Source organism: Anomalospiza imberbis, chromosome 1 (assembly GCF_031753505.1).
Source record: "Anomalospiza imberbis isolate Cuckoo-Finch-1a 21T00152 chromosome 1, ASM3175350v1, whole genome shotgun sequence".
Taxonomy (NCBI): Eukaryota; Metazoa; Chordata; class Aves; order Passeriformes; family Viduidae; genus Anomalospiza; species Anomalospiza imberbis.
In genome coordinates, this window is record NC_089681.1 from 96,924,280 (window position 1) to 96,942,236 (window position 17,957).

At 40.1% G+C, this 17,957-nt stretch overlaps 1 protein-coding gene across 5 annotated transcripts in view; it reads left to right on the forward strand.

The window, feature by feature from the left end:
- The window catches only part of NFX1 (nuclear transcription factor, X-box binding 1), a 120,966-nt gene that overhangs the window by 6,180 nt on the left and 96,829 nt on the right, over window positions 1-17,957 (forward strand). For all 5 annotated transcript variants that reach the window (XR_011002719.1, XR_011002718.1, XM_068201123.1 and 2 more), the window contains exons 2-3: window positions 3,719-4,771; window positions 8,555-8,716. Coding sequence is in view for 3 of the 5 variants with exons in the window: in XM_068201123.1 (XP_068057224.1) it covers window positions 3,719-4,771; window positions 8,555-8,716 (1,215 nt within the window). In the remaining 2 variants the exon portion in view is untranslated. The remainder of the gene's footprint in view (window positions 1-3,718; window positions 4,772-8,554; window positions 8,717-17,957) is intronic.

The following is a 17,957-nucleotide window of genomic DNA, read 5'->3' on the forward strand; positions in this document are numbered from 1 at the left end:
GCGTAACTCCTAGGAGGATCTGTTCCATGATATTCTCAGGCATAGAGGTGAGACAATATAGAAGTTTTTTCTAAAGGTACACTATGATATTCTGTGTTTATTTTATAGAAATACAGGCTGGACTTTAGCTTTGGGATGTCTCTTTTGCTATGAATTTTTGTGTATGTATGTGTAAGCATGTCAGAGACAATTTCAGCCAGTGTTAGCTACTTATTATTACACTTGTACATTTATTTTGCAGTTTCTTGTCTTGGCAGACAGAAATCAGTTTTAGTAGAATTTACCACTCTGGAATTTTCTTCATTATGTAGAAGCTGACAGCAAGAATAGGAATCTTATTGATGTAAAAAGTTCCAATGAATTATTCATATTTTGGAGGTGTTTTTAAATATCTGAATCCCAGTTTCTCATTTTTTTCTGCAGACTTAATAGATTATTTGAAAAGTACTTTCAAAATATTGCTTCCATAGTTGCATTTCAAATCCTGGTTAGACTTCTTGGAGGTCATGCTCAAAGGTCAATCTGATGGTAATTCCTTCATTCGTTTTACATACCATATCTCATAACCAAAGAAACAATGGTGTTTAAAAATAGAGTATGCGTTTTAGAGGCAAGCATAATCTGGGGGGTTTTGCAAAATCTGTTTTTATTAAACTTTAGCAATCCATCAGACTTTAAATTTTAGAGTAAACAAAAGAAAAAACAGCTAATAAAATGGATTGTTTCAAATAAAGTTGGCATGTAATTGTAGGATTGCATTCTGTTTTCAGATCAAAATGTGTGAAACTTAAGTAGTCTATACAGAGTGACTGCCATTAACATTATAGTGCATAGCTTACAAATGTACTGCTCTTTATTAGTGATAGGAAAGAAACTGGCTTAACACTGGGAAAACTGGAAGTAAGCATAGCTGTATAAAATAGAATGGACAACTTTACATTTGCAATTCTTTGCACAGGATACATATGCTGAGAAGAATAGAATGTTTCTAGGGAAGATGCTTTCAGTCCAGATTCTTTCATATGTATAAGCCTAATGTTGGTACCTACTAGGATCTGCAGTCCTAATGATAGAATAGTTCAACTGGAAGGGACCTACAATGGTCCTTGAATCTGGACCTGACCACTTCAGGGCTGACCAAAAGTTGAAGCATATTGACAGTGTTGTCCAGTTGCCTCTTGGACACTGGCAGACCTGGGGTATTACCTACCCTTCTGGAAAGCCTGTTACAGGTTTTTACTGTGATAAATGGATGTGATTCGTGCTAATAAAATTGTAATTATATCAATAATTTGGGAAAATAATAAGAAAAAGTATATGTGATCAGTATTAAAGAGCAGGAGGGTTCCCTTACAGATGATTCTTGTAAGAAACCAGATATAGAATGTAGTGTTGGAATAAACAGAATATCCAAAAGTAGAAATGGCCTTGAGGAGGAAAAACTCCCAACACATAATTGGCAGAAGTCAGGAACTGACTCCCAAACCAAAATTGGCACCAACTGAAGTTAAGACAACTCCCAGAGCAGGATCGACCTTGAATATGAATAAAGTTGGGACCATTCCAGACAGGGAGTCTAAAATAGTGGTCTTATCTATGAAATAAATAAGGTTTAATTAGAACATAGTGCTTACTTATATAACACCAAGCTTAATGCGCATGTACCACCTGCCAGGTTACTCAGAGGACATGTGAGGAAGACCTTCAGCCTTCTTCCAAGAAGACCCCCAAAGAGATCAGAAGACCCCATAGCAACAATGGGAGCATGTGCTGTGCAGTAGAATGACGTAGATTTCAAGAATCGGAAATAGGAGGAGATTTACGGGAACTATTAATGAATATATATTAGCACACAGTATATAAGTTGTGTTTGGATCCTTTTGCCTTTCGTATGTGAGGCAGGGTGGGAGGCCTCCACATACCCCGATCAATCGGTTTTTGCTTATGCTTTATGCAAACCACTGACATTTTTTTGTAACTACTGAATTATACTTGATTGTATTATTTTATCTCAATTAAAACTGCTGCTAAATTTTAAGTTTGTAACTACTGAATTATACTTGATTGTATTATTTTATCTCAATTAAAACTGCTGCTAAATTTTAAGTTTGTGATATATTACATTAGATATATGGGACCTCATTCATAACATGACCATGCTCTTGGCAAAGAAATGTCCCCTCATGTCGAGTCTGAACACCTCCCTGCCCCTCCTCCTTTTCCCTCTGGGTGGGTCACAGCTTTGAACTATTCCCACATGTGCTGGCACTAGGTACTGGGAAAAAAAGATCAGCCTCTGTGTTTCTACTTCTTTTCTGCCTGAGCTAATTTTGCTTTTTCACTGATTCTTAATTCAGTCTTGAGATGTTTTGAAGACCAGACTTCTGTCTTGTTTTTTCATTCTATTGTCTCAAAATCTGGTTAGTATTTCAGCTTGAAAAACCCCAAACTATTTGTATTTGCATTTGTATCTAATTTATTTATAACATATAATACTGTACAGGGTGGAATATAATAATATATAATATACTATATTAATAACATAATACTATCTTGTAATGTAACATTGTTAATATATATGGATATAGTAAATATATATAATATTAAATTATATGTATTATATAAATAATATATAATGTAGTTTTTGCAAAGACAAAAATCCCTGAAATAATTTCAACTGCTCTTTAAAAACTAAAGTATGAATTAAGCAATGTGGTTAAAACATCTTGAAATGTAATTTTATATTAATTTTTATTAAGGTTAAAGCTTCACTTCCACAAAGTCGTATGTTACAACTTTTTCCTCTGGCCGCCAACTTCACATTGCAGCTGTGACCATTCCTAGAGGTTTTGAAAAAACCTTTTTTAATTTGAAAGCAAATTAAATTTGCTGGGAAAAAACAAGCACATGTTTATGCCTTGAAATGTTCTGGTTTATTCTTCTCTTCAAAATGTTAATTTCCACTGTCTTTATTGGAAAAATAGTAGGTAGTTCAGGAACCTAGATTACATTAGCCTTTTGGAGAGTCTTTTGGCCTAAGTCATGGCTTAAGTATTTGATTATCTCTTAATAATTTCTGTTGCAGGCAGACACTACTGGCACAATGTTACAGGAAATTGAGTGACATAGGATGTCTCTTTCTTTTATCTAGAGATAATGAAATTACAGAAGATCGCTGAAGTAGAAGCATGGTTCATGTTGATGGCCTCAGAAAAATAATTTTGCACAGCTGCCCTGTGCCGTTTAATATGTCTGTTTCTAGATCAGTATAATCAGAGTTGATGCAAGTATTTACTACTGCTACTTTTAATTTATGTTCAAAGTTTTGTATAATATTCAGATCTCAGATGTAGACATTGCATTTAAAGGACCACTTTTTTTCAGGTTCTTATATTTATGTAAACATGTTAGGAAAAACTTTAGATGTTAAACACTGATTATCACACTTACATGTCTTGTGCTGCTTCAAAAACTTTTCTTTCATCTTTTTTTTTAATATTCTCAATTCTGTGTAATCACAGTCCTGTAAAGATGACAAGACAAGAAGGCTTCTACAAAGCACTGTATGATTCAGTTCTAGTTTCTGGACACTTGTTTGCAGCTGTTCTGTCAAGTGTGGGATTGATGGAACTTCTGGACCTTTGCATGCATGGTAATTTGGTTGAAAAGAAGTATGTACTGTTTAAGTTTTATGAATTTGTATTTATTTATTTTTTAGGTACATTGAATTTCAGTCCTGGTGCTGCTGATTCCATTCCTGGAGAAGGACAACCTACAGATATAAACTGGGTAAATAAAGACAGGAAAGACTCTAACAGTGATCAGAATAGAAGTGATATACCAATTCCTAGTCTGTATTCTGAAAGAGGTACAGATTATGAAAGCTTTTCCACAAAGCATCATGGCTTTTGTAATCTAGAAAGTCAGTATGGGAATTCTGAAGACTTCCACCAATATTTTGGTACCAGTAAAAGTTTGAAGAATTGCAGCTTGCAAAGCCAGAGATTGCACAGATTAAGAAATGATGGCACATTTGCTAGAAATAAGACAAGGCAAAGTACTACTGATGCTGCTGCAGGTCCAGGAATTTCAGATGCTGCGCTAGTACCTGGTAGAAGAGCACCTCTTAGAGCATACAGTGATATTCTCTCCTCAGAGAGTGACAGGGAAGTACCTAATGCAGATAGCAGAGGGGCAAAGCCAAAGAAAACACATCTGATGCATGTATCTGGGAGAGGTTTCAGGGAAAAGGGAAAGCAGCAGGTACATGACCGTGAAAAACGAGTGAGCTCTAAACAGAAAGCAGAGCTGTTTGAAAATTTTCAGTCTTTGGATTTGACACAGTCTGACTCTTCAGAATCATCTGTTGGAAAGGCATTCTGTGATGCACCTTTTGGAAGTGGGGATGAGCAAAAAGGCTACAATTATGTAAACAAAAGATATCCCCAGAAGCCTGTGTGGAATAAACCCCCAGTAGAAAAGGAGTGTCAGAAAAGACATGATTCTCACCGTAGTAAAAATACAAAAATAGGAAAGAAGTCTTCTGTTGCATATACTTCAAAAGATAAAAATGAAAGGAAGAAAGAACTCATTGCTCACAAAAATGGTGAAAACTTGACCAGTGAAATCAGACATCAGTTGTCTGAGTCTCTCAGGTTCAGTGGAAGAAAGTGCTTGCTAAAGGGGGATCAAGTACCTTCACTTCATTTCAGCTGGACCCAGTACTGGAAAAAGCAAAGTGATGTACCAAAAAACAAAGAAACTCATACAGGTAAGTTTTTGAGACTGTCCTGGTCTCCCATATGAAAGATATGATCTTGAACAATTAAAGCAGTCTTCAGTTCCTGCCTTGAGTAGCTGAAGAAGTTTATTATTTCACATTAAATTGGTATTGGGATCAGAGGGTAGAAGTAAATGTAGATGCATGGTATCTCAGTGGGAACATATTCTGTAAGTTTACTAGAGAAGGACAGATTTTGTTTATATTTTTTTCTGTTTTTGCTACCAAACTACGAACGATAACTTAGCCAGCTACCATTTTAAAACGTGTATGTTGTGGGATTAAAATTCTGAGCGTTTCTGACTAATGCGACTTGAGAAGGATAATGCTGATACTGACTTTGGCAGAATAGGTCTTCTCATGTTTTATTTAGAAGTAGGAAAATGCCAGACAGAGAAACAGTATTCTCCTCATAACTGAATTTCATGTGCTTTTTTCTGCGCTTTTTATGCCTTAAAGAACCTATAAATGAAACAACACATACTTCCGAGATAATATTAGTATAGGAGGTAATTATAAAAGCTGGTCTTTATTGAAGGCTTCAGGGGCAAATATGGAAAATGTCCACAAACCTCCCGCCTCCCCCCACCCAGGTGCATAGGGTTTTATAAGTTTAGTAAATTAGCATAATTGACAAAAATCACCAATTAGGAGTGTAAGTGGTGATGCTATTTCCCCCACAGTTCAAAACCCTTCTAAATCCTCCCCTTCAGATTGGACTGAACCTTGTTGATGAAAATGTGTCTCGAAGAGCTGTTTTTCAAGCTTGGTTTCTAAGGAGAACCAAGATAGCATAGGGATCTTGGAATGTATTTTGTCTTTCTGCCTATCAGGTCAGGGAAAAGTACTGGGGAAAACTAGCTATGAATGCAATAATAGGCTACAGAGCTCCAAATATGTGTGTGAAGAATACAGAGAATATATAGAAGAAAAAAGATAAAAAGCATTAGGCATCACCTCAAAAGGTAATTTGAAATAGAGGCTATATCTGGATATTATTTTTGAAAGTTTGAGAATAGAAACATGTGCTGTTGATAGTGTAAACCAGACCCACAGTTTTAGGCTATCTGAGTGAATTTTATGCTGACTCATACCATTAGTGACTGAAAACATTAAATGGAAATCAGCTCAGTCTTTTCAGGGCTATGATACTGGTTTCTGTTTCAACAACTTAGGTAGCTTATTCTTAGTGTTTTGTATAAGCTTAAGCACTAAGTGTTAAGAGGCTTAAATGTTAAGAAGCAATAAGGAGAAACACCAAGAATTATATTTATTTGGTCTTTTACAAAGCATCTGAACCTTACCTTCTGCTGCACAGAATGATAGGGTAGACTTGTTCCAATTATCTTAACTGTGATATCAAATATCTTGAAGACTACTTCTCAGCATCTCCTATTTCACAATTGAGAAAGTAATAGTGTAGTCAGGAAGCATAAGATACATCTAGTTGGAAACTTTCTTCTCTTAGGAGGATAAAGATCTTCCTCGATCCTCTCTAACCTAAATAGTTATGCTCCTGAGTTCTGTTTGAATCATAAAATTGAAGATACCTTAGTCTTTTTCCCAGCATTATTATTAAATGAAAAACATCACATTTGCATGCTTTATTTTGGAGCTCTTTTGGAAACACTGTCTGCCACTGTTTTCAGGGAACTAGGATTGTGGGGTTTTAACTATGTATACCATACAGTTTCTGAGCTTTAGTCTTCTGGAGAAAAGAAGTACGTTTTATATGAGAATCTTCCTTTACGGCAGATAATAATTATGTGATAACAAGTAGAAATTACTGTTAATTCTAAATGTTGTGAGTCTTGATACAGGAGGGCTAGAAAGCAAATTTGAAAATCATATTGAGGAGGACAAACAATGTTAACAATTGTAAGCCATGGGCTTGCTTGCAGTCAGGTGTGGTACAAGCACATTTTGAATTGACAGTAATTTTTTTCCATTATTTTCCTTTCTTATTTCCTTCATTATTAATTTGAACTTTCCTTGTTGTTGTGATGCAGTCTAATCACAGAGGACCAAAGAGAACTCTCTGTGAATAAAGCCGAATGTACTTGGGTTAGAATGTTTGCAAAAATGAGATTAAAACACAAACAAGGTTAGATGTTAATACCAAAAAAAAATTATATATTTTATTTAATAGTAAAAGAGGCAAAGAGAAAGAAAGAGAAAAGAAAGAAAGAAATAGAAAAAGGGGGCTAGGAGGAGAGGGAACAGGGAAAGTGACACAGACAGATTAAATAGAAAGGTATCACCCCTCCATGGGTTCCAGTGATGTCTTGTTCCCCTCCCTCTGGTCTTCTTGGTGGTGACAGTCTCCTTCTGAAAAGTGTAGAAGCCAATGGATTAATCATGGGCCAGGTGGGAACGCCCAGGTGCCTCCCCTGAGGGGAGCAGGTTTGACATTGTCACCTGCAGGACTGTGGGTCTGTTGCATCATGTTGCATCATGTGCAGTGTTCTCTGGTGCAGGGTCTGGGGACCCCTTGGAGTGGGCCTTTGATGGGCCATGACATCCCGTCTGCTGTCCCTCACATGGATGTCTGGTAGATGTGGCTTTCCCAGGGTGGGGGGCCCTTGCAGTTGGGCAAGTCTACACAGCAGTTGGATGGGTATTCCCTGCCTCTGACTAGAGGCTATGTCACACATCCAAAAGAACTTCCTAACTTCCTCCTCGGTTTGGTGTCAGGGTCTGTGCAAGTCTGATATCAAATAAACCTGGGGCTATAGACTCTACCCCAAAGCTTCTGGACATCCCTGCCATGGATGTGTGCTCTTCCAGTCTTATCCATCATTTCCCAGATGCTTTATCTCTGTCCCTTAGGCAGTTTAACTCACAGTTGAGAGCCTCAGCCCAGAGACCTCATTTAGGGTGCAGTGGTCTTCCATGCAGTTTTTGTTACACAATATGCTATAATAAGCAAAAGTCCTTCATAAAATGTTTAAGCTATAAACCATAACATTTCAGTCTCTGATACTTGTATTGGCATAATCTTAAAATGGTACATTTTTACACTGTACACTTGTAGTTAATATATTTTAAAATCCTGTGGACATTTCTAAGGTGTATTTGGTAGTCTTACCTTGATGGGTAAGGAAGTAATCTGACAGAAATGAAGCTTTATGTGGTGTCTTTCTTATGGTTGCACATCAGGGTGTTTTTACTTTAATGTGGGGTTCTTGCTTTATTTTCAAAGTACTTTTTCACATTTGTTCATATGGCTTAAAAGACCCTGTATTTTGACTGTTATTCCCAGTAATTCTACTCCTAAAGCACTCATTTTATACAGGGCTTATTCCCCTAATCCAGGTCCTTTGCTATTAATATTTGTTGTGTCATCTCCTGGGAATGCTTAAGAAATTAGATGTAATTTTGGCAGAGATTTCTGTATTTAAGAGCATTCATTGTTTTGGTTTAAAGTGTATGCAAAGATGAATTTCCTATAGAAAGTGATTAGTAAAATCTCAAACTTCTGCCAATCTTAAAAGTGGCATTAATTAATTAATGAGATCAGAACAAGTGCTATTTGTGAAAGCAGAATTGGCATTGCCACTTTAATAAGGATCTTATAGTCATTCTTCTTGCTCTGAAGCTAAGAAAAATGCATAGCAAGTATCAAACTGGAATCTTCCATGAATAAAGCCTTATTTATAGCCACAGAGCCAAAATAATTTTCACTATAATTTAAATGAAATCTTTGAATTTAATTTGAGTTTTATTTCTCAGCTAGCTGCTCTTTTATGCACAAGTAATATATTTTATTTGCAGGGTCATTGATTGAACAGCTGACCACAGAGAAGTATGAGTGCATGGTATGCTGTGAGGTGGTCCGAATAGTAGCCCCAGTGTGGAGCTGTCAGAATTGTTACCATGTATTCCACCTGAATTGCATCAAGAAATGGGCACGATCACCAGCTTCACAAGCTGAAGGTTGGTATTTTCTCAAATATATATATTCTATACATTCTATATTATGTATACATATTGCATATATAATGTATATGATATAATCTCAAATATATGTGAGAATATTAATCTCAAATTATCAAAAAATGTGAGCCAAATTCATGTGTTGCTTGTGTTGTGCAAACTATTTAGAAATATTGTTTAAGATAACAATGTGACCCACCTGTGAGGCAGGGCAACCAAGTTCGTTGTTAAAGGGATCCCTGGGGGTGGATTAAAGCAAAACAACACTAAATAACTGATACAAGAAAATTTATTAGAACTGCTTTGAAACATTAAGTGGAAAAAGACTTAATGGATTTGAGAAGGGGTCCTGTAGGCATTCTGAAGCGTATGATCACCCTAAGAGAGGAAAACAGGAAGGAGGAAAAGAGAGATCTATCACCACCCATGGCTCCAGTGACATGGCGGAGGGTCATGGTCCGTGGTCGTGATATGCAGTCTGAGCCCATCAGAGACGGGGGCAAGCATACATATCAAAAACTGGGTTTATAACCCTGATTCTTTTAGTAAACACTCCAGTACCTCCTCCAGGAATAATTCTGGGTATGCACAGTCTTCTTTCTGGAAGGTTCTGGAAGCCTGGCAGTGTCAAACAGGGGGCTTGAGTGTACATGCCTGGAAGAATTTTCTGAACAAATGTTCCAATTTCAGGGTTTTGCAGCTGCATGGTAGTGGCTTGTGGTGGAGAGAAATTGGTATTAAAAAACCCCGCTACCCTTCCTCTGTAGTATCCATTCCTTAACAGTGGCTTCTTTAGTTCAAAGTTTCTCCTTTAGTTAAACAAGCTTAAACAGCTTGTTTAAGGCAAAATTTAGCCATAAGGTGCAAATGGTTCACTATAAGCGGTAAGCTGTAAACAAGTTTTAAATCAATTTTTCCCACAGTTCTGTGTATGCCTTATATAATCCTCATAACTCGATTCTTTCCAGTGTTCTAGCTAAAGCTAATTTCCAGATTTGGATGCATAAGATCATTCAATGAAATCAGTGCATCAGGATGCAAAAACCTGTGGCTGTATTTTTACAACCTCATCTCTTATCTGTGCTTTGCTGAGCAGTCAAGTAGAAGACACACTTCATGCATTAGTTGTCTGCTTTTACTCAACCACTTTCTGGTTTGTTTCTCAGATTAAATACTCCTGAAATCCATCCCTCATGCCATGCAATGAAAGGGAATTCAGAGAAAACAGGAAGCTTCAGCCTTTGTCATCAGCTTAAACTGTTTCAGATTCCTTGTATTATACCACTTTTTGAAACTCTTAAACCAGTGTGTTATGCCCTTTGAATCCTGAGTTGCAGCCACTGCTCAGTTCAGTTGAGTGGTGTAGACACACTCTGAAGATGAAAATCCTGAAGTAGGCTGGGATGGAAATTTCCCCTGGGCTCCTTCGGTGCAATTTATGTGCTGACTGTCCATTTTCGAGGTATATTTTTAATTTTTCCTTGAATTTGTATGCCCTCTGTTGAGTATTTGTTTTAAAACAAGGTTTATTAGGCTTACCCTTACTGCAGTTCCATGGGGTAAGGGGCACTGGACCTTCTGTCACCGGATTCCCCTGTTTCAGGGTTAGGAAGGTTGCTGAGGTACGTGGCTAGACTCAGGCTCATCAGGATTACTCCCACTGCTAGGATTCCTCTGCCGTTCCCTGTGCCCACTGGGGTGCCTCCAGCGGTGGGGTAGACCATCTTCTTGGCAGCAGGAATCTTCATCAGTGGTTTCGTACCAAGACCGAGCTGCATACTTTCGCTTAAAAATGCCCCACTGGTGTAATTCAACAGGATCTGCACTGCAGGGTACCTTGTTCAACCTATGGCACTCAACAGTAATGATTGTAGCTTTTGTTTGTAATTTCCCCCCTCAATCTGTTTTGATATAGACAAAACCAAATTATTGAATCCAATTGAATCCGTCTCAGCCGGGTGGCCAGTACCAGAAAACGGCTAGTCAGGCTTTGTTCTTGTTTAAAGCACTTTGCACACAGCCCACTAGGTCTTATTCCTAACAGTGAACAACCCACCCCTTATAACAGTATTCGCAAATGAAATGTACAAAGGGGTAACAGTTATAATTTGGCACAGAGCATTTGACCGGGTTACTTTCGGTCATTTACTTGGCCAGCGCAAGGTTATCTTCAAATCTCCAGGGGCGGAGATGATTTTCCACTCCGGGGCTCGGTCCTGAAGGTCAACTTTCTTCACCCTTGATGTGTGTGTCCACCCCTTCTCTGCGGTGTGTACAGCATTGTCTGTAGTTAAAAGGACAATATAGGGTCCCTCCCAATGAGAGGATAGTGGAACTTCTAGCAATTCCCTCCCGTCTGGCAACTTCCACTTATCTCCTTCCAGATGCCCCCCAATCTTTTGATAATCCTCTGTCTCCTTTTTTGAGGGTTGGGGGGGGAATTCCTGGGCTTCCTCTCTTTCAACCTCCGGGATACTTACCTTTAACAAAGCTGCACTTTTTGCCTCTTTGTCGGCTAAGTTGTTAACCGAGTGCAGAACTGCGTCCGGGCCAGGTGTCCTTTTACATGGATTACAGCAACTGCCTTTGGCCCTCTGATAGCTTTTAATGTTTAATTATTTCTTCATGAATGATCCCCTTTCCCCAGGTGTTTAGCAGTCCCTTTCCTCCAAAATTTTCCCAAAGGTATGCACTACCCCAAATGCGCATTTGGAATCAGTGAAAATCGTCCCCTTCTTCCCTTCAAGTCCCAGCAATGCCCTGTATACTGCATATGCCCTGTATACTGCCCTGTATACTGCATTCAGGGGTCCGGACTCTACCACCCTTCCCGTTTGCCCATCAATGACCACACATCCCGACTTTTTTTTGCCTTCTACTACCCTTGCAGAACCATCCACAAACCATTTTTCCCCTTCCTCGAGCTCTTCTTCCTCTAAATCCGTTCTTATTTTGTTCTGTAGTTCTACCATCTCAGCACAATCATGGGACAGGTCTCCTGGAGCATCCCCAAATAGGAATTGGGCCGGGTTTTGTGCCGGGGTGGTTTTTAGCTCCAAGTCGTGGGAATTAATTAAAATGGCTTCATATTTCAGAAGCCTAGCGTCTGTCAGCCACTTGTCAGCTTTTTGCTGTAAAATGCTTCTTACATTGTGGGGGGAGTAGATGGTCAATGAAGCCCCGAACGTTACCTTTTTGGCTTCTTCTACCAATATTGCCATGGCCACAATTGCTTGTAAGCAAGTGGGCCACCCCCTGCTGACAGGATCCAGGAGCTTGGATAGGTATCCAACCGGTTTCTTGGCCCCTGCCCAGTCCTGGGTTAGAACTCCATGGGCAGTATGGTTGCTAACATCTACAAAAAGCTGAAAGGGCCTTTTTACATCAGGGGGACTCAATACAGGGGCTGCCATGAGGGTTTCCTTTAATTCCCTGAAGCCTTCTTCATCTTGTTTGGTCCACTTGAGCCTATCTGTGGTAAGTTTGTCATAGAGAAACCTTACCTTTTCACTGTATCCTTCAATCCATTGCCTGCAATAACCCAAAAGTCCCAGCAACTGCCTAACTTGCCTTTTTGTTTTTGGGGGAGGCAGTGCAATTATCCCGGCCACCCGGTCTGGATCTAATTTCTTTTTCCCTTTTGTTAACCAGTGCCCTAAATATTTTACTTTGGGCTCCGTGAATTGTAATTTAGACTTTGAAACCTTCAATCCCTGTTTTCCCAGGAAATTCAATAAAGCTATAGTTCCCGTTTGTACTTCCTCTTCGTTAGAACCAGCTACCAATAAATCATCCACATATTGTAACAGTTTGGTCCCAGGAATTGGCACAAATTCTCTAAGCAATCTTTCAAGCAAGGGCTTGACCAAAAAGATTAGGTGAATCCACAAACCCTTGAGGGAGGGAAGTCCACCTTAATTGTTGTTTTCTTTGTGTGTCCGGGTCCTCCCATTGGAAGGCAAAGAAATCCCTCGGCTAGGGGGCAAGTCCAGAAGGCGTCCTTCAAGTCAATCACAATATACCATATATCTTCCAGGGAGATATTTTTCAATAAAGTATATGGATTAGAGACTGTGGGAAATAAGGTTTTTATTCTTTGATTTACTGCTCTTAAATCTTGCACCAATCGGTAACTACCATTCAGTTTCTGAACTGCCAAGATAGGTGTATTATGTCTTGACATGCAAGATTCTAATGTGCCCCTCTTTATTAAATCCTCGATTACTGGTTTCAATCCCTTTCTTCCCTCTAAAGGGATGGGATATTGTTTGATCCTTATGGGATCCTCTGGTCTCTCAATTTCGATGTGAATTGGTTCCATGTCTAATTTTTCAGCTTCCCCCGGAGTGTGCCAAGCCAAGGCTAAACCAAGCCGCTCACCACTGCCCTCCCCCCCCCCCCCCCCCCATTCCCCAGCCAGGCCAAAATCTCGGAAGTATCTCTGCCCTTCCCAAGAGAAAGCCCTTCAAATGAAAGAGCAGCCAGCTGCATCCTTCCATTTCTTTGGTCTCTCTTAAGTGTTAGTTTGTTATTTTCTCTTAGCAACAAATGGGACAAAATTCCATAAGAGAAAGGATAAGGAAGAAAAAAAAATTTGAAAGATCCTATCCTCCAGTGGTGTTTTAGTGAAAATTGCCCTCCTTGTAGGGCCTTGCAGCAGCTCTTAACCTCTGTGATTCATAGTAGAAGGCTGAAAGTGTGTGTGTGTGTGTGCGCATAATTTCTTAAAATTTTTTGTGATCACAGAATTGGATCAGAGAAATCCCGAATATTTGGATGAAGTAGATAACATCTCTCATGGGGATTTCATATAGTTTCATCTTCCAGAACAATAGTGACTTGTGTCTGTTACAAGATAAAAGGAGGTATGGATCCTTTGGGGATATCAGGAAAATTAATCCACAAATACCAGAGGTTTATGTCCATAAAGGAGACAGGGGAGTCCTTTTACTTTATTCAAATAAAGGGAGAGACCATGGAGCATTCCCCTGGGGTCTCTCAAGTTTTTGGAGGACGCAGCCTCCTCTTTTATCCTAATTTCCCAGCCACATTTCCCTTCTCTCTTTCCCCATTGGCTGAGGTACTTGAGAGGTACAGACTTACCGAAATATCTGATACTGAAGATTTTCCTCTAATGTATAACCCTCCCTTTTAATTTTTAAATCTTATGGAATTTAGGGTTTTTCCCCATTTTCATCTTTCATCTTTCAATGTCTAATTTCATATATCAGCAAACTTAAAGCTTATTAGTAAAAGCAAATCTTTTCCCCTTCATCAATCAGTGGAATCCTTCCCATTGTTTCTTTTATCTCTCAGTGCTAGTTTTATCTACCAGCAGACCTACAGCTGGTTTGTAAAGACAAATCCGCTATTCATCTCAATCCCTCCTCTTTTTTTTTTTTTTTAATAATTGTCTTTGCTAACTTTAGTTATCATTGACTTAATTTCCTGCTCCTGGGTCTTTTCTTTGGTTTTGCAGCTATTTGCAGTGACATCAGTTTCTGTCCTTTTGTAGCCATCTCTGGATAAGTAGGCATGGCTATTACCTGCATCCCTCTGATCACATGTTGAATAAGTTGTACTGAGCAAGGGATCATGCATGGTAAAATGATTAGAGTTGCTACAGCACATAAGAGGAAAAAAAAAACATTTGTTTAATCCGTAGTCCACCAGGTAACCATGAAAACACGTGCCATTCCCATCCTTTCCATATTTGGACCACCACCTTTCCCATGTAATTATGGAAGGAACACCTTACCCAGCTACCATTAGTGAGCTTAACGCGTTTGGTTCCATCTGCCTTGATATCTGGAACAATCATAAGGAGAGCAGTTGAGGGTCCAGCAGTCTAAACCCAAATACAAAGTCCAGTCACAAACACTATTCCCCACATATATGCTTCCTGTTCTATTTAGAAAATAAATGCCTTTTTCAGAAGAATGAAGCTGCCATGGACTTCCTTCTTCATCCCAAAATCCTGTTCCATAATGGACGTCACTCAGGGTGCTAACCCACCATTTAGGCTTGACTGAGCTGGCCACCCATGGCCAGCTTTCAGATCCCCCTGGCCCTCCGCAGACCCAACAATTGCTAAGGTTAAAGGTTTTTGCTACTTCTCCCAAGGTTAAAAAAATTATTTTCCCACTTTTGGTCCCAACCCAACTGACAATATAAGGGTGAGATTATTAAGAGAAACATTCTAACGGTGTAATGTAATCTCCTAACCTAATTTGCACTTTCACGTTGTAGTCCGCACCACCTGTGGCAAGAGAAGGCACAGAAACAGTTTAACATAAAGAAAACAACCACAGCGAGGATTGGCCCCCAGTGACTGGAGGTCCGAGAGGAGGGATGCCCACACAGACTATTTCAGCAGGCAGTCTGTGGGTAGGCACACAGGCCTTCCCCCAATGTCGACGCACTGGCTGTTGCTCCAGTCCACTCCTGTGGAGTGTCAGTCCTAGCTTCCCATCCTTCTCCTCCAGCTGAGATGTCCAAATCTCCGGGGCCTCAGAGACCTTGACCCGAGTGTGATGGGTCCCCCGTGTTCAGCTCTCTTGACGGCTGTTTCTGTGGTCAGTAACACTTGGAAACTTCCACGCCACTTCACCACCAGGGGTGCTCCTTTCCACTCCTTAACTAGAACTTAATCTCCTGGCTGGATGTTGTGAACATCAAAGTCCAAAGTCAGGGTCTGTGCCAGCTGAGCTTCCTGTCCTGTCGAAGAGATTTCACAAGAGACAGAATCCTGGCCACATATTGTTTCAAATACACGTCACTTATCTGTACCCGCCCCCCCCTCCCCCCCACCACTAGGCTGAGAATTACAAGGGTAAGGAATTTATTCCAAAGAGTAATCAATTCAAAGGGAGATAATTGAATATCTCCCCTGGGTCTGACCCTTATTCTTGCCCAAGCCAGTGGCAAGAGCCATGCCCCCAGCATCTTAGTTTCTATCACCAGCTTCAGCAGGTGTTTCTTTATTTCTCCATTCATCCTTTCAACCTGGCTGGAATTCTGGGGGTGTCAGGGAGTATGGAGATTCCATTGTATCCCTAAGGCAGTCATAAGTCCTTGAAGAATTTTTCCTGTAAAATGAGTTCCCTTATCTGAGTCTATTGCTTCCACAATCCCATATCTTGGACTTAATTGTTCCAAAAGCACTTTAATAACCGATCCTGTAGTTGTTGAAATGGCTGGAAATGCTTCTGGCCACCCTGTTAACTGACATACTTTTACCAGAAGATACTTAAATCTTGCCACTCGGGGCATTTCAGTCAAATCCACCTGGCATTTCTGGAAGGAATGTACAGCCCAAGGCCTCCCTCCCCTTGCAAGTTTCTTTGTAACTGTTATTGGTTTTAACACAAATCAAACAACCCTCAATAGCTCGCTTTGCTAGAGTACAAAGACCCACAGCAGCATACATTTTGAGGAAGGCTTCTGCCTGTCCCCGGGAGCCCCAATGACTCCCTTCATGAAGTTGTTTTAACAATTGTAAGGCCAGAACTTTTGGTATCCGCTACTTACCATCCCTTGTAACCCAATTATCTCCTCTTTCCTCTGCCCCACTCTTTGTAAATATTTCAAGTTCCTCTGGTGGAAAAGACAGTTTCTCTGGCAGCGGGACAGTCGCTGGAAGCAAAGGGAGGATCTTCGAGATCTTTGGCAACAATGCAGCTTTCCGAGCTTCTTCATCAGCCAGTCGGTTTCCTATTACTTCCTCCGAGCACCTTGCCTGGTGCCCCTTGATGTGTATTATTATTGCGAACTTTTTTTGTTTTGTTTTTTGTAAGTTCACCACCTCCAATAGGCGAGAGATTAAGCTCTCATGAGCTAACGTCTTTCCCCTGCAGGTTAATAAAACCTCTTTCTTCCCATATTTTCCCAAATCCATGTTACCATCCCATATGCATACTCAGAATCAGTAAAAACATTCCCTGTCTTGTCCCGGTATAATTTACAGGCTCTCACAAGGGCATACAGTCCCGCTGTCTGAGCTGACCAGGTGGGCGGTAACCTCCCCCCTTGCTTTAATTGCTTTCCATGCACCATAGAGTATCCTGTAAATAGTTTCCCTTCTGTCACCCTTGAAGACCCATCAGTAAACACATTTTCTCCCTCAGGCCAGGGAGCATCCCGCAAATCCTCCCCAGCCGGGGTCCGGAGGCCAACCACCTGAACACAGCCTTGGGTCTCCTCTTGGCCCCGCTCCCCATGGGGTCTCTTGAGTTTTTGTAGGATGTAGCCTCCTTTTATCCTAAACTCACAGCTGCATGTTGCCCTCTTCCTTTCCCTATTGGATTGAGGTGCTAGGAAGGCACAGACTTCTTCCCACACTGCCTACTAAATATTCCCCCTTGGATGTGTATACTCGCCCCTTCCCCCATCACACATTGCATGACCATTAAAACTAGTTGTAAGCTGATCCTAGGTGGAGAAGCTAATTTCCGTAAGTCTATTAATTAAGCCTGTGCATTTCCCCCTAAAGTTCAGAAATTCAAGCTGTGCTTGGCTCTCTGCATCAAACTTGGGCGGCTTGATGTCTATAATGACCTCCACATGTATTCTTCCAGAACCTAATTGGTCCTTTCAGATCAAGTAATTTGTGAAGACGTTAATACCCATTTCTGGTATTATTGGGTTTGTAATGACCCCCACACCCATTCTTCCAGATCGAGTCATTTGTGAAGACATTAACACACATTTTCCCCGTCTTTATTTCTACAATGTAGACTGTGAGCAGCACTCAGAACTAGAGAGTGGATTTTTTATTGTATCTTAGAGATATCCTGGTCAGGAGGAGCTCTGCTGGGCATCACTTTGCTGAATGGAAAGATTCTTTCCTGTAAGGCAACAAACATTTTACTAACATTTTTAATTATGTCTTGAGGGAATGTGACCTTAAGGTATTGCATAGCTAAGGTCAATCTGACAAAAATACCTGCATTGCACACAAGATCTTTGTTTATTACGGGGAAATTGTTGTCGCTTGCTCCTTTCCTTTTTCTACTTCTTTTAAAAACTGATGTTGAAGTGGTATTTAACTTGTGCCGTTAAATTGATAGAACAAACATTTAAGTAATTTTGTCCCTTCTTTGTAGAGAAGATAGTTTTACTGATATCTTCGTTTTGACTGTACGGATGGGAGAAACTTGAGGTATTACAGCTGTCTCTTTCTGTCCTGCCCTTGGGCTCCACTTCCAAGTGTACCAGATCTGTATCAATCTACTGCTGGCCT